This window comes from Ricinus communis, chromosome 5, assembly GCF_019578655.1.
Source record: "Ricinus communis isolate WT05 ecotype wild-type chromosome 5, ASM1957865v1, whole genome shotgun sequence".
Lineage (NCBI taxonomy): Eukaryota > Viridiplantae > Streptophyta > Magnoliopsida > Malpighiales > Euphorbiaceae > Ricinus > Ricinus communis.
This window is the reverse complement of record NC_063260.1, coordinates 8,236,120-8,260,330: the sequence shown is the minus strand read 5'-3', so window position 1 is coordinate 8,260,330 and position 24,211 is coordinate 8,236,120. Positions and strand designations below refer to the sequence as shown.

The window sequence follows — 24,211 nt, the reverse complement described above, 5'->3', positions numbered from 1 at the left end:
ACAAAATAAGTTCGCATTAATCTATTGTCTGTTATAATAATATGAGTTGTTATTATTATTTTAATTATATTTATTTTTTCAAATTTTAAATATAATCTTAAAGAGTGATTAATCAAATAATATTATCATTGTGTAAAAAGCAAATGTACAATGGAATAAATAATTATATATAATATAGTCATTGTTTAAAAAGTAAATTTACAGCAGAATAAATCACATTTGATTTATTTTGTAAACCAATGAATTTTAAGCTAATGACAGTTTTGATTTTTTACTAAATAAAAGTAAATTTATCATAACTTAGTTTAGAAATTTTTAGTTTAATAAAAAAACATTTATAACAAATTAGGTTAGAAATGATTGATATATAATATTTTATATGCTTATAATATTTTAAAAATATTATAAATCACATATAAAAAGATTAACCTATTCATCAAAATTTGTATTTTAAATTATATGTCTATCTTTTTCAATATAATTTTTTCTCTTAAATGATAAATTGTTAACAATATCATCTCGCTATTATTTGAGAAAAAAGAAAAGGTGGGCTGTTATATGAATTTAATTTTTTTTTTTATGAACAAAATGTTTTTTAGCATATTTACATAGTTGATATTTTTTAATCTCCATATTTCATAAATTAAAATAAGCATAATTTAGAAACCAAAATCCAACAATCAAAGGACTAATATGGTTTTCTCAAAACAAAGAAAAAAACACCTTTCCTCAAAAAAAGAAAAAGAAAAAAGAGAACCAAGAGTGATACGGTAAAAAAGAAACAAGAGAAAGAATAGTAGAGTTAAAGAAGATGAAACGCTATTGACACAGAGAAAGAGAGGTAGATAGCAATAGCATAGTTAAAAAGAGCGACCCTTTCTTGTTCCTCTTCTTGATTTCTAATTACTTTCAAGATTTTGAGGTTCTTTAGGGTTTTTGTTGCTAACCTATAAGACCTCTTTCTATCTCTCTCCTACCTCACCACCCTCTGCTCCTGAAATGGATTTTTCAGATTCTAATTGGGCAGATATCTTTGAGATTTACCATCGTTACTGCGGTAACTTTACTCGATTTCCTTATTCTTAATTGATTCCTTTTCAGTTATATCATCAATTTCATGTTCTGATTTTTTTTCAAAAGAATATTCCTTTAAACTTTCTTTAGCAGTTCCAATGAAGAGTAATCTTTTTGTTGTTGTTGTTCTTATTAATTTTGCAGTATGTTTTTCATCTTTGATTTTGATTAAGATTCAAGGAAAAAGCAAACTTTTTTTTTTTCTTTTTATGAGATGGGTTTTGAGTAAAGTATGAATTTTTCTGCTAAATTTAGTTACCATTATGTGTAAGATGGCAGAATCTAACATCTAGGGGTTTAGAAGGTTTGTTTTTTGGTAATTTGAGTTTTGGGCTTTTTGGTAAATTAAAGCGTAGATTTTGGCTGCCCTTTTTTAATTTTCTTGAAGCGTTGCATTAGGTTTTTAACTAAATAGCAGAATTGTTTTGTTTCTTACTAATTAGCAGAACTTTGAATCTCATAGTTGTCATTTCATATCTGTTTAAGAAAGTTATAGTGAGTTCTGAAGGGTTTTGTGTATTTGCAAGTGTAGTTTACAGTTTGAGAATCTTTGCTGATGTGTGTTTGCTTTGTGGTTTATATTACTTGTAGAACATAATGGAAAACTTTTATTTGTATTGTGATCCTTTCTGTTTTTGAGGATGTCTATTTAATTTTGGGAGAGGATTGGGGGAGTGCTATATTAGGTTGGTTTTGTGACTAACATCCTTGCTCTCAGTTTGCCAATTGAGTTCTATCTGTTGTCTGCTGTATGTAGTTGACACTGAACTCCTCTTGCAGACATTAGATCAGGAAAAGCATACGACACAGATAGATATGAACAAGAAGATGATGTACAGCAGGGTAAAACTTCAAGGGATGCATTGGCCCAACTTTTAAAATTTGTGGAGTTGAGAGTGCATACAAGGTATACATGTGACCAGGTTGCATTTTCAACTTGTGCAATTTAAAATTCCTAGATGAGATAAAAGAAAGTTTATGAGCTTAAACCAATTTGGTCTTTAAATTGATGTGCACAATCTGCTGGCTTTATCTAACAGCCTGGGGTATGGTAGGTGGGTTTGGGTTTCTTACAGTTAATGGTATATTTAGTGAGAGTTTGGGAGTGCTACTGGTTTGAGGCTTTAATGAGAGAAAATATCTTTTACTTCAAGGAGGATTTAGATGGTGGCTGGTGACAGACAGCAGCTACACAATAGTTTACTTGTCAAGCCAGTAGGGGCAGACAGAGTTACTACTATCTGAAGAGGTCTCCAAAATTGTTCTGTTCAATGTCTTGTATAGTAAAGGATAGAAAACTGCCAGTGCTTTGATGCAGTTAATCTTCTGTTGTATTTCATTGATCATAATATGAGAACATCTGTTTTTAGAATCTAGGTGATTTTGGAGTTTTTGTTCTGAGTGACAATGATCTTTGTGATGCATACTAATTGTTAGTCACCATTCAAATGCAAATTAATGAAAAAATCTATAGGTAGATATTAGAAGCAAATCAAACATTCTAATGAGTGTTGTTGGCAGATTGATAAATACACTTGGAGTACTGATAGTATCCATCACGAGCAGGATGCTGCCTGGATAGTTGATTATAAATACATTCTGTTTGTTGGGAACAAGTAAACTTAAAGCTATTAGGATCACTAAGCTTAACTATTGAACCTTTAACTTTTCTTAGTTATTGCATAAAGTTACTTGCTCTGTCTTGACACCTCATGTATCTATAAATATAGTATGGTAGATGCTAGAAAGTGTAAGCTGGGGCTCAAGTGATGACTGATTTGCTTGGGCATCTAACACAAAGCCCTCTGAATGTAGGAACTAAAACCCTACTTATTTGCTGAAGTGAAAGAATCAAATCAGTGATGGCAATTATTTGGATCCTCGTATCATCCTGACCCATTTTCGATGGAGTTGATCCCTAATCAATATTATGCATGCTGTATCTCCTTAGTCGCCTCTTTGGTTCTAATTGCTATCTTGATATCAAACTCAACTTGAACCTTAAGTATCAATTTTAGTAGGGCTACAGGAAGACTTTCTCATTTTCAATCTAGATATTGAAGAAATTTGCCCCCTCCCACAGAAAACAAAAAGGGAAAGAAAAAGAAAACTCTTTGATGCACTATTTGAGTATATCTTCTCTTCCAATTTCCTGAAGGCATCCTGGCATTTCACTTGGCAGGATTTCAATTGTTGATGAACTTGTGAAACTCATGTCAAAGCTAGAATTTATGGTGAGTTCTCTGTTGTTTGAAGCTCTTATTTTTCAGGATATCATTCAGTAATTATTGCCATTCTTGAAAACATATTTTTATCTTTTACTTGCTTTTAAATCTACAGCGTAAAGGATGCTGTTTATTTATTTATCTGTTATTGGTGTCTATTCTTTTGAATTGTACTCATATTATCTTTCTCATTTCTTAGGTGGATTTTTCTGAATTCTCACGGTTCTATGATTTTGTATTCTTCATATGTCGCGAAAATGGTCAGAAGAATATCAGTAAGTTTTCTTCGCTATGATTCTGCAGGATTTGTGTTAATTTATTATCTATCTCAAATTTGATAATACCTACCCAGGTTTTGATACTCTCGTATTTTCCTCAACTGTTTTGCAGCTGTCAGCAAGGCAGTCACAGCATGGAGATTAGTTTTAGCTGGGAGGTTTCGATTGCTGAACCAATGGTGTGAGTTTGTTCAGGTACCAGTTATATTTGGCTGACCCAGTAGTTAATTCTTTTCATTTTGTTTTTGCTTTTGTTTTTATTTTTGTTGTAATCTATATTAACTTTTTTTTCTTTTAATATTTAAGTTTATGTTTTTGTTACTTTAGTTTAAGCATTGTTTAGTTTAGAGTACTGGGTTTCTTATTCTATCTGCTTAATTCTATGAACTGGCCAATTGGAACATGGTTTTCCCTATTTTTGGGCATGAAGTTGTTTGCCTTTTGAAATTGTACTTGATGCTTTCATATTCAGCTCCCTTATTCCTTTTGAAGTAATTCATTTCTTGGATAAATTTTAGGAAAATCAGAGACACAATATCTCAGAGGATACCTGGCAGCAAGTTTTAGCTTTTAGCCGCTGTGTGCATGAAAATCTTGAAGGGTATGATCCTGAAGGTACAATATCTTCAGATATCAATTTATGAATTAAGCTGCGTGGATATAGTTTATGTTGTGATGCTAAATCTTTCTTTTCGCAGGAGCAATTGTTTTTAAAAAATCTTAACATCCTTAATATTGTGTTTGCATCTACTCCGTGGTCTTTGTTTTTCTCGTTTTGGTAGTGGACTGTTGTACTAAAAGGCATTTTCTTTATCCCCCTGTTTTTTATTCTTATTGGTGCCGCATCATAATCTTATCTGCATTAAGATGCACAATTTAAAATTGTAGGGGAATTTATTTGGTAAATGAGGATACTTTTCATTAATAAAATGTTAAGTGTATTATTGCACTCTTATTACACACATTTGCAATACGAGTTGATTCTGTTTTGTCCTTAACTTTTGATATTTGATACTGTTTGCTGGTGACAAAGTTATGCAGTAATTCTCACTCTTATTTCATTCATTGTCAGGAGCTTGGCCTGTCTTAATAGATGACTTTGTAGAGCATATGTACAGGTATGATTTCTATTATACCTTCAGCAATATCTCACTTAACTGTGATGAAATCCCATAATGCATTTTGAATGTTAATTTATGCGATTTTTGTTAATTTTTGCTTGCTATTCATATTTATATTTATCTGGCATGTACAAAGTAATTTTTATTTCTGTCCTAGGTAGTAACTTGTGGGCTTGAAATTGAAGTAATTCTCAGTTTGTCATTTAATAAGATAGTGCCTTTTAGTAGTCCCTCTAATAGGTTTAATGTTCATTACCTGGCTAGAAAATCTACTACTTACAAGGGTAACAATCATATACATGAAATAATGGTGGTCTCAACGATATGAAGTATGAATTTAATATAGAGAAGATTAGTAAACCATAGAATTTGAGGATAAAAATCTCATGTTTCATGCAAAGGCGCATGTGAAAAATACTGAAAATCTGGCCTAGACTAAAATTGAACTTGTGGATGTTTACAAGGAGCCTACATCAATCTGGTTATTTTTTTATTATTCTATTTTCATGTACCTGCATAATCAGTGGGAAGAAGAAAAACTGAACTTCAAGATGTTGAATATTGAGATTGTTTAGTTGTATAGAAGCTACGTTTTTTTTAATTGATTGTACTCAAATTAGTCATACCATTCATATTGACTTGCAGGGTATCAGGATCTAACAAAGACTCCAACTTCTTCTGTAACTGTGGCGATTCAGAATCTCAGTCCTGTGTATTTGAGGACCCTCTGCCTGGTATTACCTAAAAGATTTCAGTTCTCTTCCCATTTTATCCGTTTATTGCAAATACTTTTGAGCTTTTATAGAACAGAGTATAAGCTGCGACCTTCTGTTTCTGTGGCAGGATTGAAAGTCACTCCTGGTTTAAAGAGGAAGTTGCCTATCCTTCAAGATGAAGAGATGGATTCCTCCGATTATCACTTGCCAGACTATGCTGATCTGAATCACATGCCGAATTCGAAGAGGAACAGGGTGATATTTCCCAGACCTCTGAGCCAGGAGGATAATCCACCTGGTAATTCATCTTCTGACTGCATGGAAATCATTAAACAAAATAGTCCACTGGGGTCAACCAAATCTCTATGTGCAGTTGAAGGTTGCTTGTCTAAGGGCTTTGCAGGGCTGTTCTCAACTCGTACTTATTTGCAACTTGATAGGGAAAGGAGAGTTTCATATACATAAGAGCTTGCAGTACAGAAAAATGTTTTGCAGGCTGATATTTTACTTGTATGCGTGGCTTGGGGTTAATATTTATGTCCGCCCACATTCTCTAAGCATCTGTGTGGGCTGTAATCTTCTTCATTATGGGACAGGAAAGGGGATCTTTTATTGATTGAATTTTACAGCACTACTCTGTTGAGTTTATAAAATCAATAAAGTGGTAACTAGATTTATTTGATTTCTTTAAACTTGTCCCAAGTGAAATGAAAAGAATGGAAATTGTATGATTGTTTTCTTAATCTTCTTGCAGTAAGCAGCAGTTAGGGTCGTCATTCTGCGGGTGGGCAGTTTGTATTCCAAACAAGTCCTATCTTTAATGGATACCCGGATTTTTAAAAATAAAATTATATTAAACCACTAATTCGAAATATATTATTTAAGATAAGAATAATTGTATAAGATTAATTCCAACTATCATAGACAATTGGAGTATAATAAAAAAAAGATAAAAATATTGTTTTACATAATTGATATATTGATTAAATTAGCATGAATTATTAAAAATATAATATTAAGATGCTACTTTTTAAGATAAAATACTTTTATCCAACAAATAAGTTATTTACTGATTAAAAGTATAATTTTAAAAAATAATTATATTCAATCTAAAAAAAAATCAAGTTTGTTTTATAAGAGCATTCTAATGGTGCTCATAATTTCTATAATAAAGAATATATTAAAGAATATTTAAATGTAAAAAATAAAATATTTTATTTAAATCCAACTTATTTTTATATATTATTTTTTAGTTTATTTTTTTATATAATCATTAATTGTATTTTTATTTTTTTTATTTTTTCTCTTTTTAATATTTACCAATAAAAGAAAAAATTACAAATATTAATTAATTTAGTACATAATAACTTATATGTATTATTACATATTAATTTTTTTATTGACGTGTATTGCACATGGATATTAATTATTTAACGTGTTTTAATTTAAAAATAAAATAATAAATAAATAAATAAATAAATAAATAAATAAATATATATATATTTTAAATTTACAATCATAAATATTTTTAGTATTGAAATAATAACAATAGTAAATTTATTTTAAAGTTAACCTTTTTATGAAAAAGAATGAATTCAGGTATGAGAAGGTGATGGAAATATTAGGTGAAGAAGTCTAATAGAAGATGTATATTCGGCATTCTATAGAAATGAAGACCTTATGCCTGTGCCCTTCCCTTCAAGTCTACAATTCCTTAATTCATGGATATGTTAGAAATGGAAGTTTGATGAACATTTGAAAGTATTCAATTTGACTCCGGTAAGTGATACCTACAATGGCTTCATTTAAGCTTACGAGAAGTACAAAATGTATGATGAAATAGGTATGTAAATCTGATATATTATTAAAGAAAAATCATGATTTATGTAAAAGTAAATTAATATAATTAAATAATCATATACTAATAATTATATTTTATTTTAGTAAGATAGGATATAGCAAACACTTTCGATATGAATTATTCTTTTCTTTTCTTACTTTAAAAAAATTTTAAAATAAAACCGTTTAATTTTAATATTATATTTAGGTTTAGATATCTAAACTTTAATTGTAATTTCTTTTTATTCTTCAAATGTTTTATTTTATTATTTATCAATATAGAATTAAATAAATAATTTTAATATGAATATTAATAATTGAATTCGTTAATGTTTCTATTAGCCAAATCCTAATATGGATATTATGTTTTTATTTTGATTTAAAATTTAATTAAAAATAATATATTTCATAATTTCCTTATATAATTGAAATTCTACTTTTAACAACTTATATTTTTCAATTTTAAGAAAATATTTTATTAATAAATTCAACAAAATTATATAAGATTTGAACCAAAAATTACTGATTATATAAATATTTTTAAATAATAAAAAATTATTTCTAAAATTAATTAATATTTTGATAGAGATAAAAGTTAGTTAAAAGGTTCACAATATATAATTCTTATTATAAACTGCCAATAGACTTGGTTAGTAAAAACTTTAGAAAATAATACATATACAATTATTATTATTATTATACATTTTAAATAATATTAAGTAAAACAAACTCAATAATAATTAGAGCTGATTATATATAATAAATGGTAGTATGTAGTGATAATATTTGTATAGAAATATAGAACACCAAAGAATTATAAAACATGTATATTAAAAGGATTGAGCTCTTAATTGTTAAAAAAATTATAGAATATAAACATTTAAATACTTTTATATTATTATTAACGTGTTATAATATTATTTTATTAGTCTTTTTTAATAATTTATATATCCTAATAAAGTTTGATATACAACTATTAGATTATTAATATTATATATCAATTTTAAATTATCAAATAATCAGTATGGCTTTTTTAAAATTTTACTTTATAACTAACATTGAAAATTCTAATAGAGTTGGATTTTTAGAATTGGATATATAATTAATAGATTATTAATATTATTTATCATTTTAAATAATCTAATTAATTCAATAATCAATAAGGCTCTTTTAGTAAGTTTGTTTGTCTCCCCCTCCTTCGCACTTTTATATCATTAGACTTCTAGAGTTGAATATATAATTAATAGATTATTAATATTATTTATTTATTTTAAATAATTCAATTAATTAAATAATTAATAAGACATTTTTAATAAATTTACCTGTTATTTCCTGTTTCGTACTTTTATGAATGTTATGATATAATAAAATAGAGAGTGAAGTTTAGCTCTTTATATATGAAGAGTAAAATGAATTCTCTACTTTATATGTATCAAATAAATAATGCACTAGAGTGTTGTTTTATTATATGACTTCTTAAAATAAAAAATTTGACATATATAAAAAATGTGTTGAAAATATTCTAATAAAATAATTGTTTATTCTCACCAAATACAGTAGTAAAAACAAATTCTTTATTAGCACTTTGGTTTTTCATACTATTTTTATAATTATTATAAATAATATATTGATCTAGTAATCCAAATCAATTTATATTATAAGTTCTTTTAATGAAATCATATAATAAATAAGTCACATGGTAATTACGAGTAATTGTAAAACCCCCTTTTATCAACTTGTGTCGAGAGTAGGTGCACAAGCCTCCATGTTTAGCACCATTTTTAGGGCTACAAAAACATTTCGATTTTGCCAAGACAGGAATGAGAATAGAAATGAAAACAAGGAAGAATGATAATAAAAATCTTATATTGTTTGATCGAGTAAGGAATATGAATTAAATTTATTTTAATTAGTATAATAATAATATTTAATTTATAATAATTGTATGCAATATATATATCAAAATAATGTTTATATGAACCGCACAATTACTAGTTTATTTATTTGATTATTTATAATTAATTTAACTTTATTTTTGTGGAATAAAAATTGCCATTCTTCGAGTAAGAAAAATGGATAATTCTCAATGATGGATAATCCTATTCTGATATCCAGGTGACTTTTGACCAACAACGATGAGAATTAGTCGTTTATTCATATTTCCACTAACCTAACCACTCTTAGTAGGGAAATGTCTTAGGTGGGAACATATCTTTGTAGTACTTCCAGGTCGTACAATATTCAGGATCAAGCAAGCTATTTTTGTTTTTTTTTTTTTTTCTGATCATCAGAGTTATCTGATCACCAATCGTTAATATCTTTTTGGAGATGAGGATACCCAATCGTTAAAACCGCATTGCCAAAGCCAAAGTGGGGTGAGTTTCAAGCAGTGAAGAACTTCAGAAAAGGACGAATGTAGAACATTGATTTCAGAAAGAAAATAGTGTTCAACTTGTCTAATTAACTTAAATGACCCTGCCTGATTTATGATTTAAACCGTAGCTGATATTAAATGCTTCAAAAGGATCTAATGGTATGAATGATTTAACATTACAAGATAAAAACTTGACTCCTGGATATTTTCAGGGTTTACGGGTTGAAATTTCATTTTTTAAGAAACTAAAGGAAAATTATCCAAACGTTTCAAGTAACAGATTAGATCATCAAAACACCTTTCTCATCACTGTTTTGTCAAAACCAAAAAGGACTATAATTGCTGAATCAGAGTCAGACTTGAGCTACGCAGTAGATGACAAAAGGTTGATTGGCCTGCTGCTTGATTTTAGGAATTCTGATGATTGGCTTCCTTGGGAAGCATCAGGTAGCAGGAGAGAAAAACAGTATCCAGAAATAATAGTCAACTCTCCAGCAGTAGGACTATGCCATTTGCATAACAGACAAAGGGAGTAAGCTGAAATGGGAAGAATCAGAGGACAAGCACCTGCGCTCACCACTGGTACTTGGCAGCAACGAGTACCTCCTCGTATTTCTCAGCAGCATGGTCCCAGCTGAGGTCTTGCATCATCCCTCGTCTCTGCAAGCCTTCCCAACTCTTCTTGTACTCTCGGTAAGATAGCAAGCAGTTCCCTAATGCATGTATCAATTTATTTGCTTCAGCACTATCAAATGTCCATCCAAGCCCTGACTCGTTGAAAGGATCAAAAGGTTGCACTGTGTCTCTTAATCCACCAACAGCATGTACAACAGGAATTGTCCCGTACGTCATAGCATATAACTGATTCAGCCCGCAAGGCTCAAATCTTGATGGCATGAGCAAAATATCTGCACCAGCTGTGATCCTATGAGCTGTCTTCACAGAAAAGCCAACCCATCCCCTCACTTTGTCACTGTGCTGGCTTTCAAATTGCCTAAGCAACTGTTCTAAGTCCGGTCTGCCAGTCCCCAACATGACTAGCTGCACATCCTGACCCATCATCCATGGAATTGCTTCAGCTATGAGATCAACTCCTTTCTGATGATCCAGTCTCCCAATGAACCCGATAAGAGGGACATCTGGACGAACGGGCAAACCAAGCTCCTTCTGTAAGGCAGCTTTGCACTGTGACTTGCCAGTATCAAGTGTTTCCAGGGAGTAGTGAGTATAACCATCAGATGTTAGGTGAACATCACATAGTGGGTTCCACTCTTTTGTGTCAATCCCATTAACAATACCGCTGAATTTCCAGTCATTCTCATTTATGATATTGTGCAGACCCCAACCGCCTTCAGATGTTTTCAGCTCCCAGGCATATCCATGACTAACAGTGACCACACGGTCTGCTGTCTTAAGACCAGCTGCAAAGATATTGAAATGGTCACCACCAACTGGGTCATACAATTTGAAAAGGTCAATGTAATGTTCTGGTAGATCCGTGTAAACAAAATCGTCCATTGGTCCCCGACCCTGGATACAACAAAAAAATTGCAAAGCTCAAGAAAGGTGATCTCAGTAATATATATGGGTTCTAAGTTCAAAGAATCACTCAGCATGCAGAGAATTTCACAAGTAAACTTGGCAACAAAATGTGAATTTTAAATCATTCTTGCAACTTTATCTGTGTTTCTGTTCCTCTTTCTGCAACATCCATCAGTGAGGGAGAAATTCATGATCCAAGTACAACATCAAAATGCAGTTTGAATGATTCTAATACCACTAGCTCCATCTTCCTTTTATTAAGAAATTGTTCTTTTCAACAGGATCCTGAAAAATTGTCCTACATCTTGTGTTCTTACCAACTGCCACTCTACTGCTTAACTAGGTTTTAAGGGTTTGGTGAGTCATGCAACTTGTCCCGGTTAAACTAGCAGCAACTAATGGCTTCTACAAAATAAACTATATTATCTAGCTCCCCTCCAGTAAAATTACTAACATGAGAGGATTAAAACTGTAAGTCATTTGTTAATGGTCAGTTATGGACAATTATATTCCAGTCATAAATTATATATGAGAGGATAATTAGGCATCAAAGTGTAACATCTTGCTCAGGAGTGGTTCTTTCCTAAAAGGTAGGCCTCCAGAGTGGATAAATTATATTAGCGGTTACCAAACTTTACACTTTGTAACAAAATGGTACCAAATTTTTGATTTGTAACTAAATGGTTGCTAAACTTTAATTTTAATAATACCGGTGAATTTTTCCAACATACTTACAGAGTAAATTACATGGATGATCACCAAACTTTTGATTTTTTACGAAAATGTATCACCCAAGTATCTTTTAAAATTAAAATTCTGGTATCTTTTTGTTATAAAGTGGAAAGTTTGGTGATCAACCATATAATTTATCTTCACACTCGCCGGAAAAACTCCTCGGTGTTGCTAAAATTAAAGTTCAGTAACCATTTAGTTATAAATCAAAAGTTTGGTACCTTTTTTATACAAAGTACAAAGTTTGGTGACTGCCAATGTCATTTACCCCCCCAGAGTATTAAAATTAGAAAAAACACATGCTTACCAAATAGGTATTGTATAGAGACATGCTGAAAGGTGGATATACAACTCCACTTAAGGTTAAAGTCAAAACAAAAGATCAGATGTGATTTTTTTTCAAGAAGAATTGCTAGGTTTGCCATTTAGCATGTCTCTAAATAATGAAAATGTGTTGATAACCAAAACACAGTTGCACACTTTTGTTTCACCATTCAGCTAGACAAAACATTAATAGTTCAAGATAACAAATAGGTAAAATATCAGTTTCACTGATACAGCACACAAGTACATTTAGCTTCAGAGAAATGGAATATCGAGCAGAGAACAAACCTGGTGAGCAATGTTATGGATTACAAGAACAGATCTAGTAAATTGCATTAAACCATTGTCCCGATAATATGCCCTCAAATACACAGGTAATAATGCTGTGTGCCAATCATTTGCAATGAAAACCAAATTTCCATCACCATAGCAGATTCCACCACATGGGACATGCCAAGGAACCTAGAAATCAATACTTTCTTTATGACACTTCTGTAGATAAGATGACATATAGAATATAACTTGAAAACAAAGTCAAAAGACTCTTAAGGTTTACCAGGAACAATCATAGAGAATCATCAGTGCTTTTGAAAGTAATGTACTTCAAATTGCCTTTCGTCATGCATACCACCCAATATCTCTTCATTCTGCACATTACTTTATCCTCAACTATGTACATCACGATATGTGCATTAATGATTCTCTTTTCTAGACTATAACATTAAAATTTTCTGCGGATATGTACCTCACATAGTTCCAATTAGGCGAATCCTAACCCACCCAACTTATACCTATGATTAACTATGTCACTTAATCAGTAGTTCCTGCCCTCCACACACAATAGATAGTTGTTTCAATGCAAGTATATCTCATTCCATATCACAATTATAGTAACTCTTTTTAATAGAACACCAATGTGTGGGACTATTTAGTGTATAGCTCTGGTCTACCACCATCCTTTACATTTTAATTTTTTCCCCTCTTTTTAATGACATTACAAGGCAGAAGGATTAGCATTTGCTATGAAATTAGAGTTCTCAGAGATTGACACCACTATAATGGGTAGTGTCAACTTTTAATCATGCACAAGACCTGTCTTAAGAATTTACCTCAATAGCTGCTTTGCAAAATAATACCATGCGCTTTAAAATATCCTGCATAATAGAACAATAGATGTAAGACTTTGGTAGTGTAATGATTAATGATCATAATAAATCAAGAAGTTTGAATTCCAATTATATGATAGCAATCAAAGTTATATGTTCATTGAGATGCTCAAAATCTCTTTTGACAAGAGAAGATTATTACCATACAAACATGATAAAAATTGCAACTTGGGGGGTAAGATAGCTTCCTAAACTAAGCAGTAAATGAAAAAAGAAAAAGAGAGAAAACAACTAACAATTAATAAAGTAGTGCCTTTGAATCATACTGAATAGTAGGTAAAAGACATTCCTCTCCACGCAAATCTCTACAAAACAGAAAGGAAAGTACAATTCCAAAAGACTTTGGAACCCAATTCACCACAACAGACTTCCCAAAGTTTCTGGCAGAACCCAATTCTCTTTAAAAGCCAAAAAGGATCACTTCAAATGGCCCAAGAAACCTCAGAGTGCAATAATAAATGAGTATGAGACACATTATATGACAATGCCTTAACACACTAATCCAGATGTAGAGCCTTATAGGGACTTATGACAGCAAGCCATCATAGTTCATCTTCTGGAGAACTTATATCCAAATAGGGATATTAAACTTCTAGGTGGCACGAGTTTGCAACACTGTATCTGGATGATATAGGAACGGAGGTCTTAATGGTGGGGATTTACTATTTAGTTTAGGGCATAAGGAAAAGTCTTTTACCACTCTGTTTCCACCATATATGTTACTCTCTATGTGGCGAAACATAGGGCATTCAATGAAGACAAAGTCCACGCCATCGATGAAGGCTTGGAAGTATGTTACTTCAAAATCCTGCAAAGTAATATATTATGTCATGATTGCACTTTGATAACAACATAGCACTCAGAAAACATTAGAGAAATTAGTTAAAGCTAAATGCTGCAGTTATTACACACCTGACCATCCACCTTATACCTCTTTCGGACTCCAATATCTTGAGTTTCAGCATAGTTACCATACCGAGGTGCCACAACCTATGAGAGTTAATAATTTGGGAATCAATACAAGCTTGTGCATCATTGGTAGCATAACATAAAACAAACTTCCAAGTAATATAAACATTAAAGCAATATGATTTTGAGACTTTTTTTAACCAAAAAAGAAACACTTGCTTCATATTTTATAGTGTTAATGATGTGAATCAAACTGCCAAGTAATATAAAAATTAAAGCAATATAATTTTGAGACTTTTTTTAACTGAAAAGAAACTCTTGCTTCATATTCTATAGTGTTAATAATGCGAATCAAACTGCTGAGAACTTGGAGATAAGACTCACTGAAAGCAAACCCATCTAAATACCCTCAAATCTTGATAGTTGACATGCTAATAAAAATATAGGAAAGGTTCAGATGCTAGATTCAGGAATATTTTACTCTCCAGGTCATTATCACTCAATATAAGACTTTTTGGAGAAATTTTTTTCATTTATTCTGATACTCTCATGTCTGTTCAATTTATAGAAAAGGATAACTATATTACCATAACACGATGTCCACGCCTAGCTAAAGCCTTTGGTAAGGACCCAGCAACATCTCCGAGGCCACCTGTGAGAACCATGTTATATCAGTCTGAATCATACAAAATAATGGCACATTCAGGAACAACTATATTTTAAAGAATCAAGATGTAATACCTGTTTTAGACCATGGAGCACATTCTGCAGATACCAGGATAACGTTCATAACGTTGGCCCCAGCCAAAGGAGGGGATTTTGTATCTTCAGTCATAGGGATATTTTCAACATTATCAACTTTATGTAAGGTTGATTCGGTGGAGCTTTCAGTCATTCCATCATTTAGCATGGAAGTTTCTCTATTTGAAAGAAAAGTTGGGAGCTCGTCTGACCAAGCTTTCTCTGAACTCACCTGATTTAACTGTCTGGTAGAGTTCTTAATAGAGGAAACTGTTTTAGGAGATTCATGTTGTTTAGGGTCTCTTTCATCTATACTGTGACCTTCACTGAAAGCTGAAGATGTATTTTCTGGTCGCACGTCTGCAGCTGAAGAAACATAGCTACTTGGTGAGATGCTGCCAATTTGTTGTTCAAGAATATTCACACTAGTTGAACCATTGTTTGGATTTGGCAAAGAGCTCTCTGTTTGGTCATAGGAAGTACTGTCCAGTTCTTGGTCAATAATACTACTTTTTATATCAGAAACCAATTTCCTTCTTTCGGCAATCTGCAAAGGATTTATCATGTTTGACAAAGCATTCAAATTTTAATACTCGCCGAGAAGAAACTAATGAGATGAGAGTGAAGATAAGATAATATCACAAGCTGCATTATATCTGCAATCTCATTAGCAAGGAGAAGACAGATTTTAATAGAAGTATTATTAAACCTATACCATCAAATTCTTAACAAGCCATCATGCCAACGGAGGAGAAAAAAGAAGCTAAAGTTATCGCTCGAAGTAATAAGTGTAACAACCTATAGATAATAGGCCATGCAATAGAGTATTCAGCGCTCAATAAATTCATAAAAAACCATTAACAGAAAAAGCCATCAAAGCCACAAACTTTATAATGTAAATTCATAATCTAATAAATCGAGCAATATCAGGATTTACACTAGAAACTCAAAATGTAATATTAAAATTAAGAAGGGCCAATTTGTCACCTGCTGAAGTAGGTCCTTTTGCATAGCAAGAACTTTCTTACTCTTTTCAATGGTAGTTTGAATTGCATCCTCTGATCCATCACTGTTAACACCATCCTTACCAGTAGCTCTCACAGATTTCAATCTCAGGGGAAATCCATCATTAGAAATAGCAAAACTATAAGATATGTTTGGCCTATAAGCGAAAGAAGGGAACTTGGACGATCGCTGTTGGCTTTTGCCATGGAAAAGAATAGAACTTTCCGTTTTAGGTTCAACAATAAAAGGAAGTGATCCTAAGGATGCCATAATAATATTTGATAAAATACCACAAAGATGCAACAAACAAAACTAACAACTTTTCAGAGTAAAATAGATTGACCGAGTTGAGGAGATGCAGAGATAAACGAAACCAAATGAGGAAATTCTGATTGAAGGAGATTTGAGCGTTGAGTGAATTGGGCAAATATAGAGGGTAAGCAAGAGAAGAAAAAACGAAGTGAAATTTTGAGAGCGAAAACGGAGGAAAAACCATGGGCAAAATGAAGATGAAAATGAAAATCTCTCTGTAGGGTATCGTTGAGATAGGGCCCACAACGTAAATCATAGAGGGTGTGGAGATTTGAGGTTCAAATTGGCTAAGAATTTGAGAGCAGAAGTTGATAGGAATGTTTGCTAACTTTGTGTTCAGCTAACCACATATGCTATTTGGTTAACACTTTCTAGAGAGTAAGAAGGAAAAAAAAAAAAGAAAAAAAGAAAAAGAAAGGTGGGCCTAGTTAGAGTTGGGTTTCTTCTTGATGGCCTTTATGCCACTATTTCATATCAATGGACAAGACAAGAGATCATTAAGCATCAATGACTCTCAAGAATGTCATTCTCTATAGGATTTTAAAACGTGGAGATTTCGTATGGCCCAGGGTTTAGATGTTAAAAAAAATTATAGGAATTTTTCTGTTTCTAATTAGTAATTAGAATTGTTTAATGATTAGTGATTAGTGGTGGATTTTTCATGTTGTGCTGAGTTGCAAGGGGCACATGTTATGGTAATGCTTGAAAAGTTTAGTGACCTTTATCATTACAGGAAATAACACTCTTTTTTTCTTTTTTCCTTTTCTGAAATCACCAAAAAGAAAGTATTTCTATGAAGTTCTTTTGCTGAAGCATTTGCACATGCGTTGAATAAAGTAGTTTTTGGTACTTCTTTTGGAGTGATATGATTCGTAGCCTTTTGATACTCTGCCTGCTTTCAAGTGTTCTTTTTCTATTAAATTTTGCTGAGGTCGAATTCTAATATTTATAAGTGAGAGGGTCAGCTAACTAATTAGGTTTTGTTTATATCCTTTTTTAGTTTCTTTTAAAATAAATGATTATTATTTTATATCATTTAAAGTATTTAACTTAAATTATGTATTAAATATGTAAAAATTAAAATACTTTGTTTTATTACAAATTAACTAAATAACATAAGATTTTATTTTATTTAAAATATTAAATTTCATATTACATTAAAATTTTTTAATAATAAATATTAATTTTAATTCGGTCTAATTTAAATTGAAGTTATTTTCACATATAATCAATTAACTTTGAATTATTTTAATATTTGAAGCTTCAAACTAAATTAGAAAATTAATCAAAATGAATAAAATTAACAAATTTAATTTAATTTTCAATTTCAATTTCAATTTCAATTCACCGTGACCTAAATTTTCAAAATTTTCAGTTTTTATTTTTTACTTTTTTATCTAGGGAATAGACCTTGGATTAGGGGCTAAGGCTACTCCTCTAGTGATAGATTCAAACTCAATTAATTTCTCATTTTTATGGAGCATTCGAAGACTAATTGGATTAAGCGCTAAATAAAAGAATAAGGATAAAATTTTAAAAATTTATTTTATGATTTGATGTTTTGATATTTAAGAAATGAAAATATTTTTTTATCAAAAAAATTATTTATTTTATGTTTAAGTATTTTTTAAATATATTCAATATTTTCGTATTTTTTTAATTGTAAATATTAATAGAAATATAAATTTTTAATAATATAAGTGTTTTAAGTAATTTAGCATCAAATTATATATCTTATAATTATAACAAATTGTTAAAAATATATATTTTTAATTCTAGTCAAATTTAAAAAAAAATTAATAAAATTTAATATGTTTATAAATTTTAGATACATTGTTAGATGTCACATTACTTATAAAATTATAATTTAGTAATGCTTTATGTAAAATACATGTAAAATTATATAAAAAATAGTAAAAACATAAATGTGTACCTAAAAAATGCTAAGAAAATAAGACACGTGGCACTCATTTGATATGAAAAATATCTCCGTCCCTCAATTGAAAAAGCGTCAAATTACAAAGTAATTTTTGAACTTTATTCAAAAAATAATTATTTATTTGAATTAGAAGAAAATAAGAGAGGAAAAATTATTTTTATCCTATAATTTACATTTGAGGGAAAAATATTTTTTGTATTAAATGAGTAACATGTATTTTATTCTTTAGGTATATTCAATATTTTTTCTCATTTTTTAGATTGTAAATATTAATAGAAACATAAATTATTAATAATATAACTATTTTTAAATAATTTAGAATCCGATTAGATATTTTATAATCATAATAAATTGTTAAAATATATATATATTTTTAATTTTAATTAAATTTAAGAAATAAATTTTTAAATAAATTTCTTAAATATATTTATGAATTCTATGATACATTATATTGCTTATAAAATCATAATTTAGTAATGATTTATATTAAATACATGTGAAACTATATAAAAATAATAAAAGTATAAATAAGTATCTATAAAATACTTAGAAAATAGAACACACAGTACTCTTTTGATATAAAAAATATCTTAATCTCTCAAGTGAGAAAGCACCAAACCACATTGTAGTTTTTTAAATTTTACTCAAAAGATAATTATTTGTTTGAATTAGAAGAAAATAAGAGAGGAAAAATTATTTTTTTATCCTATATTTTCTCTCATTTTACAAAAAATAAAAAATAAATTTTTTAAAAAAAATTTTCATCCATCCAAATAAGAAGAAAAATAAATAAATGAAGAAGAAGAATAAAGCTTATTTTTCCATCTTATTTTCTTTCTTTCCCGTGAAAATCTCCAAACATATTAAAAATATTATTTCAAAAAAGAGAATAAAAGACAAATTTTTTGTCTTTTTACCAAATTAAAGCGCACTTTTTTTTTTTTTTTCTTCTTCAATCTTGTCTTTTAATGCTACTGCTAGAGTTATATGTTAGAAATTTATAAAATGTAGGAAGGGACAAATTAAATCTCTAACAATTTACAATATCATTATGATACAAAACATTTTGATGATTGAATTATTAACCACACCCTATAAAAAGAAAATAAAAAGTATTTTTATGGAGCAAACACTGGCTTTAATGAGAACCCCAAAAAACTTGGTTCCACTCTGGCAAAAATATCATGGAGGAAATAAAGGACCACAATTGCAAGCCCTCACAATCTTTCCTTCCTCAAACCCTATGTTTCCCAGCTTTTCTTGGCACCATTTGATTTGGGAAGAGGAAAGTACTGGCAATTGGAGAACTCTTGATACCAATTTAATGTCTATCATCGTGAACATCATCACCTTTCTTTGAGACTCCTCTACAGGATTTACCACTTTCCTGAACCAGCATCTTTGCTTCCCTTGTGAATCTTTCAGCCATAGTTCCTTCTACATAATCAAAAAATATTATATCATATAAGATGTTTCTATGCCTTGAATATGTACAAGAAGTGTACACTTATACAATTTCTGAGTTTCTTTCTGTGGTGCATATAACCTTTTAAAATAAATGGAAGTTGACACTCAACTACAAATATATAATATAGTGCTACATATCATATAAAAAATTGAAATGGGGTAATACAAAGAAATTAAATACCTTCTGGAGTTGCCTAGTGACATCAGTTAATAGCTTCAAGTCTCTAGGGTCCTCCACAGGTGGACAAGTCCATAAGAAACTTCTCAGTTTCCACCAGGGCTTTTTCTCATCTGTTCTAACAAATACCCAGAAAGCCTCTATGCACCTCTCTATGGACTTCAACACTTCCTTAATATTTAAGGCTTCAATTTTCATGTTCTCCATTTCCTGCTCAAAAAACCCTATAAGAGACGCACAAAAAACAAAAGAAAAAAATTGATGAGATGTGAAAACAAAAGGCTATTCAGTCACTTTTTTTTTTGTTTTATAAATATTTAATTAGTTATTACAGTATTGGTCATGCAATAAGATACTATACCTATTATTTCCTTTTAGTTTTGAGAAGTACGGTAGATATGTTAAAAATTAAAAGCATATATACGAAAAGGAAAGAATTATATGTGATAACCGGATATCATAAATCAGCATGTCCTACAGTAGAAAGGTGGGTTAATTAGAGATTGATGTTCACCATGACTGAGATTTTAGGAGAATATGTCTTAAGAGAATTTTAGTCATAAAATCCGATCTGACTTAAAATTCTAAAGAGAAGTAAGAATTTCAAATTTTAATACAATTAGGAGGACTTATAAATGTGGAATTCTCTCCTAAATAGACTAAAAAACTTTTAACGTCTATATAAAGAATATAGACGTCACACACTAGGCAAAAACAATCTTACACAATTAAATATTTTAGCCATCCTTATACAAATTACTATTTATCATCAGAGTGAGTGGCCGGACAATCCCGTCTAGCGCATTCTAACCTTTCCTTATAGATATTCCGGAGATCGAGATCAGCCTTTGAAGATTCTTGTTGATAGCTGACTTCGGCCGACCGAGTTATCAATTTGCACAATTGATACGTGTGAAAAAATTAACATAATCCAATTGTTTTGATGAAAATCTAGTTAAATTCATACTGTCAACAAGTTATTGATGTTTATTGGGTATTTATCTTCTTTTACAATATAATAGTAATTTCCCTTGGCCATATGTGATATGTTATCATATGCATGCGCATATAATCTATATATATATTAAGAAGTCAGTCAATGGAGATATGGACATGTTCAATCCAGATGAAGGGGAATATATAAATTCTAAAGGTTGAAGTTTTCTTAATAATTTTTTTTCTTGCAGATTTATTGATTATGATATAGATTATCAGTTTGGCATGTAAAAACCATCTGTAGTACCACCTAATTGCAATTGAAAGGAAAATAAAAATATAATTAACCGTGCCGTCTTGTATAATTGATTTATTGGCAACTTGATCTGTAAGAAGTACTAATCCAGTGGATATAGGGTTTCAATTCATATAGAAATTTTGTTGACTTAGTCTAAATTTCATAGACTTCAATGAGAACTTAATGTTAAAATACCTGAAACCTGAGGGACTTGGAGAAGGCTCCTGTGAGAAAATCTTCCTCTGACATAATTCCATAACCGTTTCCCTTCACACCTTTCATCCTCCATAAATCTCTCCAAGAGTATTTGGAACTTCTGGAAATCACCTGCCACATTATCATAAAATACTCCATTTTGGGAAGTAGAGGAAGCAAGAGCTTCGACCTTTCTGTATTGATGATACAGGGCTTCCCATGACAAGCATGCCTGGGCTACATAGACAAGTTCAAAGTCACTTTCTATGCTTCGTAAGAGCTTCTTTCTAGCTGTTTTCCCCCAGGATGTATAAGGGGAGACCGATAAATCCACACCCTCAATGTTGCTCTCGATTGAGCTCGGAGTCCCTATTTGCTTGTTCAGGACTGTGCCTATAATAATTAGGTCAAACATCAGCATAAATATTGAATATCATGATTTTAATCAAAATACAAAAGAATAGGTCCCCATTGATCTTCAGTCAGGATTATAATATAAAAAAACTCATGTTTTAGGTGAAATATAAAATTTCTGTAAATGGCATCAGAGAAGATTGAGATCGAGTACATACTTATTCCACAGGTTCGGTCGTAATTAAGCACATCGAACCATCTCATTCTTTCAGTGTACTTGTCGTAAAATGCGTCTAAATCTTTCACCTGTTCACGTCTGTTGTAATTAGCTTCTTGTGGTTCCACCACCTCCGCTGAACTGAAGCAGCAAAGAGATGTTGAGTATAGATCCTGAGGTAGGGGAAAATTAGAGTTCAAGGCCAATAATGGATATTCATTAGCCATGTGAAGCTTGTCAGCTTCAGGTGAATTTTTGGAACTGCAGACTGATGACGATGTGTAGTTATCATTTACATTTGCATCTTTCGTAGATGAGCTGATAGAGCTATCCTCTTTGTCAGAATCAGAAGAGGATGATCCACAGCTAATATAAATGGAAAATAAATCATCATCGTTATCGTCGTCATCACATGAAACTTGATCATCCTTGAACTTATAATTCTCTTCTTCAAACCCAATTTTCTCCTGAACTTGGACTACTTTTATCTGGCATGAAATTGGTGCTACACATGAAGAAGTACTACAGGAGGTAGGACTTTGGTTTCTATTACAGTACTTTTGTACAAGTTCACAGCTCTCAACCTTTTCTGTGGCTTCAGAAGTAGTATTGGTCAATCTAGTGAATGAAAAAACATAGATGACACAATTCTTGGAAAGCTTGAAAGCATATAAACAAACAAAAGAAACGATTTTATAAGGATAAAGGAAGACGACTATAATACATTTTAGTATCAGTTTAAGCCAAAGAAAAATCTGGCAAACAAAAAGGAAGAAAGGATGGATGTAGAAGCTCAAATAAAACCACTTCAAGAATCCATCTGGGATGATAATAGCTTCAGTGATCAACCAACAATAAGCAAGAACAGCCATGCATTACTCTAATGATAATAATAATCACTAAATTGGTAAGATCTTTTTGAAATTTCTCAGCTATAAGAGCAAGAGGAAGTAGCTTGATTCCTTTCCTAATATATGTATATAAACTTGTGGAATTGTCATTCATGAAGTGACGAAACCAGGAAAGAGCCGTGTTGGAAACTCGGCCTTTAATCATTTATAAATAATATTTTGTTAGTGGGTCAGGATAGATTAATGAATCAGAGCCTTTTACTTTCTTTGCAAGATAGACAAGTGATGGTTTAGGATATACTTGGTCCACCTCTTGACTAGCCTTTTTGTTAATCTTTTTAACATTATATTACTTGTTTGCTTACTTGGATCCTATCTATCTGTACCCTCAGTGCCCCTTTTGCATATAATCTTTAACATATACAACAAAAGTTATGTTTTTGAGTACATTACTTTCTTCTTACTAAACCTTTAACGTTCTATCCGATTGATATAATATTTTTATTTTTTTCTTCTTTTGGTGTTAATATTTTTATTTTTATTTCAATTTTGAATAATTTTATTTTTTTCCTACTTGTTTTACTGCAGTGATCATAAAAAATAAAATATATTTAGTTGATTTATTATATCAGTAATATCATTAACTAATAATTTATTCTATTTTAAATGGGTGTAATTAAAAAAAATTGAAAATAACGGTTAGTGAAATAAGTTAATAGTAAGTTAGCATTTGAATATAATGAATTAGTTTTAGAACTTTTTTTATTTTTAAAAATTATATTAATGAAAATAAATTAAAATATTACTACAAATATTAATAACAAATTGTATCTGAGATCCAAAAATGGTACTCAGTCTGCATGTACCTATTTCTTTTCTTTCTCGACGCCTCAAATCTTTGTAAAAGAAAAAACTATTAGAATTATGCACCAGTAACTTCGATTATTAAGTTACACTTTATAAGCAATTACAATTAATTAACATCAAATTGCTTGTCAGAACAATCTTGAGGATGAAACTTTCAATTGCAAAGACATCAATCAATTAATAACTAATTCTGGAAAGGCAGTTGGAGAGGGGTCAGGTTGCTGGTGCCGGAGATTCGGCAAGTTGCTTGAGAGACACAAAGTATAATGAAAGATTTTCCTTGAAAATAAACCAAGAAAATGAAAGTTTAACTGTTCTAGACACATGAACAAATCTTTAATGACAAAAAAGAAAGTGTCAATAAAAAATAAAATAAAAGAAGAGGAAGAAGAAGAAGAAGCACAATCCATCAAAGGCTTGAAATTAGTAAGGTATTACGTCATGGGTTAACTTTGGTCTTACATCATCAGTGGATAATCATGAATTAAGTCAATGGCTACACAGTAAAAGTAACCTCATCTCTCATTAACTAACTACCTAACCCTAACTAT

At 30.6% G+C, this 24,211-nt stretch overlaps 3 protein-coding genes across 5 annotated transcripts; 1 reads left to right on the top strand and 2 right to left on the bottom strand.

Moving 5' to 3' along the window:
* Positions 1 to 693: 693 nt before the first annotated feature.
* On the top strand, positions 694 to 6,106 carry LOC8271728 (defective in cullin neddylation protein AAR3). Of its 3 annotated transcripts, XM_015727023.3 has the most exons (10): positions 694 to 1,057; positions 1,855 to 1,981; positions 3,233 to 3,308; positions 3,499 to 3,574; positions 3,690 to 3,772; positions 4,096 to 4,192; positions 4,650 to 4,695; positions 5,344 to 5,432; positions 5,542 to 5,712; positions 5,788 to 6,106. In XM_015727023.3, the coding sequence occupies exons 1-10, from the start codon at positions 1,000 to 1,002 to the stop codon at positions 5,877 to 5,879; spliced, it is 915 nt and encodes a 304-aa protein (XP_015582509.1). In that variant the 5' UTR covers positions 694 to 999; the 3' UTR covers positions 5,880 to 6,106. The 3 variants fall into 3 exon arrangements, with proteins under 3 accessions (XP_015582509.1, XP_015582508.1, XP_002531855.1); XM_015727022.3 differs by having other exon boundaries at positions 701 to 1,057; positions 5,542 to 6,106; XM_002531809.4 differs by having other exon boundaries at positions 706 to 1,057; positions 3,257 to 3,308; positions 5,542 to 6,106.
* Positions 6,107 to 9,832: 3,726 nt separating this feature from the next.
* On the bottom strand, positions 9,833 to 16,793 carry LOC8271729 (granule-bound starch synthase 2, chloroplastic/amyloplastic). Its single transcript, XM_002531810.4, has 8 exons — positions 16,029 to 16,793; positions 15,042 to 15,588; positions 14,888 to 14,952; positions 14,304 to 14,381; positions 14,089 to 14,199; positions 13,335 to 13,379; positions 12,514 to 12,687; positions 9,833 to 11,157 (listed from the first exon to the last, which is right to left on the bottom strand). The coding sequence occupies exons 1-8, from the start codon at positions 16,314 to 16,316 to the stop codon at positions 10,201 to 10,203; spliced, it is 2,265 nt and encodes a 754-aa protein (XP_002531856.1). The 5' UTR covers positions 16,317 to 16,793; the 3' UTR covers positions 9,833 to 10,200.
* A 2,526-nt stretch (positions 16,794 to 19,319) lies between these two features.
* On the bottom strand, positions 19,320 to 22,971 carry LOC8271730. The gene is made up of 4 exons (XM_025159568.2): positions 21,944 to 22,971; positions 21,372 to 21,764; positions 19,946 to 20,166; positions 19,320 to 19,734 (listed from the first exon to the last, which is right to left on the bottom strand). Exons 1-4 carry the CDS (start codon positions 22,812 to 22,814, stop codon positions 19,480 to 19,482), a joined length of 1,740 nt encoding a protein of 579 aa, XP_025015336.1. The 5' UTR covers positions 22,815 to 22,971; the 3' UTR covers positions 19,320 to 19,479.
* Between the last annotated feature and the right edge of the window lie 1,240 nt (positions 22,972 to 24,211).

Excerpts from the sequence above, each read along its gene's own strand:
- LOC8271728 (XM_015727022.3), top strand. The coding sequence starts at position 1,000 with ATGGATTTTTCAGATTCTAATTGGGCAGATATCTTTGAGATTTACCAT. Across the intron at positions 1,058-1,854 it reads GATTTACCATCGTTACTGCG|ACATTAGATCAGGAAAAGCA; the intron begins GTAACTTTACTC and ends CTCCTCTTGCAG. Across the intron at positions 3,773-4,095 it reads AATGGTGTGAGTTTGTTCAG|GAAAATCAGAGACACAATAT; the intron begins GTACCAGTTATA and ends GATAAATTTTAG.
- LOC8271729 (XM_002531810.4), bottom strand. The coding sequence starts at position 16,316 with ATGGCATCCTTAGGATCACTTCCTTTTATTGTTGAACCTAAAACGGAA. Across the intron at positions 12,688-13,334 it reads TTTGCAAAGCAGCTATTGAG|GTTCCTTGGCATGTCCCATG; the intron begins GTAAATTCTTAA and ends ATTGATTTCTAG. Across the intron at positions 11,158-12,513 it reads TCCATAACATTGCTCACCAG|GGTCGGGGACCAATGGACGA; the intron begins GTTTGTTCTCTG and ends TGTTGTATCCAG.
- LOC8271730 (XM_025159568.2), bottom strand. The coding sequence starts at position 22,814 with ATGGCTGTTCTTGCTTATTGTTGGTTGATCACTGAAGCTATTATCATC. Across the intron at positions 21,765-21,943 it reads CGACCGAACCTGTGGAATAA|GCACAGTCCTGAACAAGCAA; the intron begins GTATGTACTCGA and ends TAATTATTATAG. Across the intron at positions 20,167-21,371 it reads CCAAGTCCCTCAGGTTTCAG|GGTTTTTTGAGCAGGAAATG; the intron begins GTATTTTAACAT and ends CGTCTCTTATAG.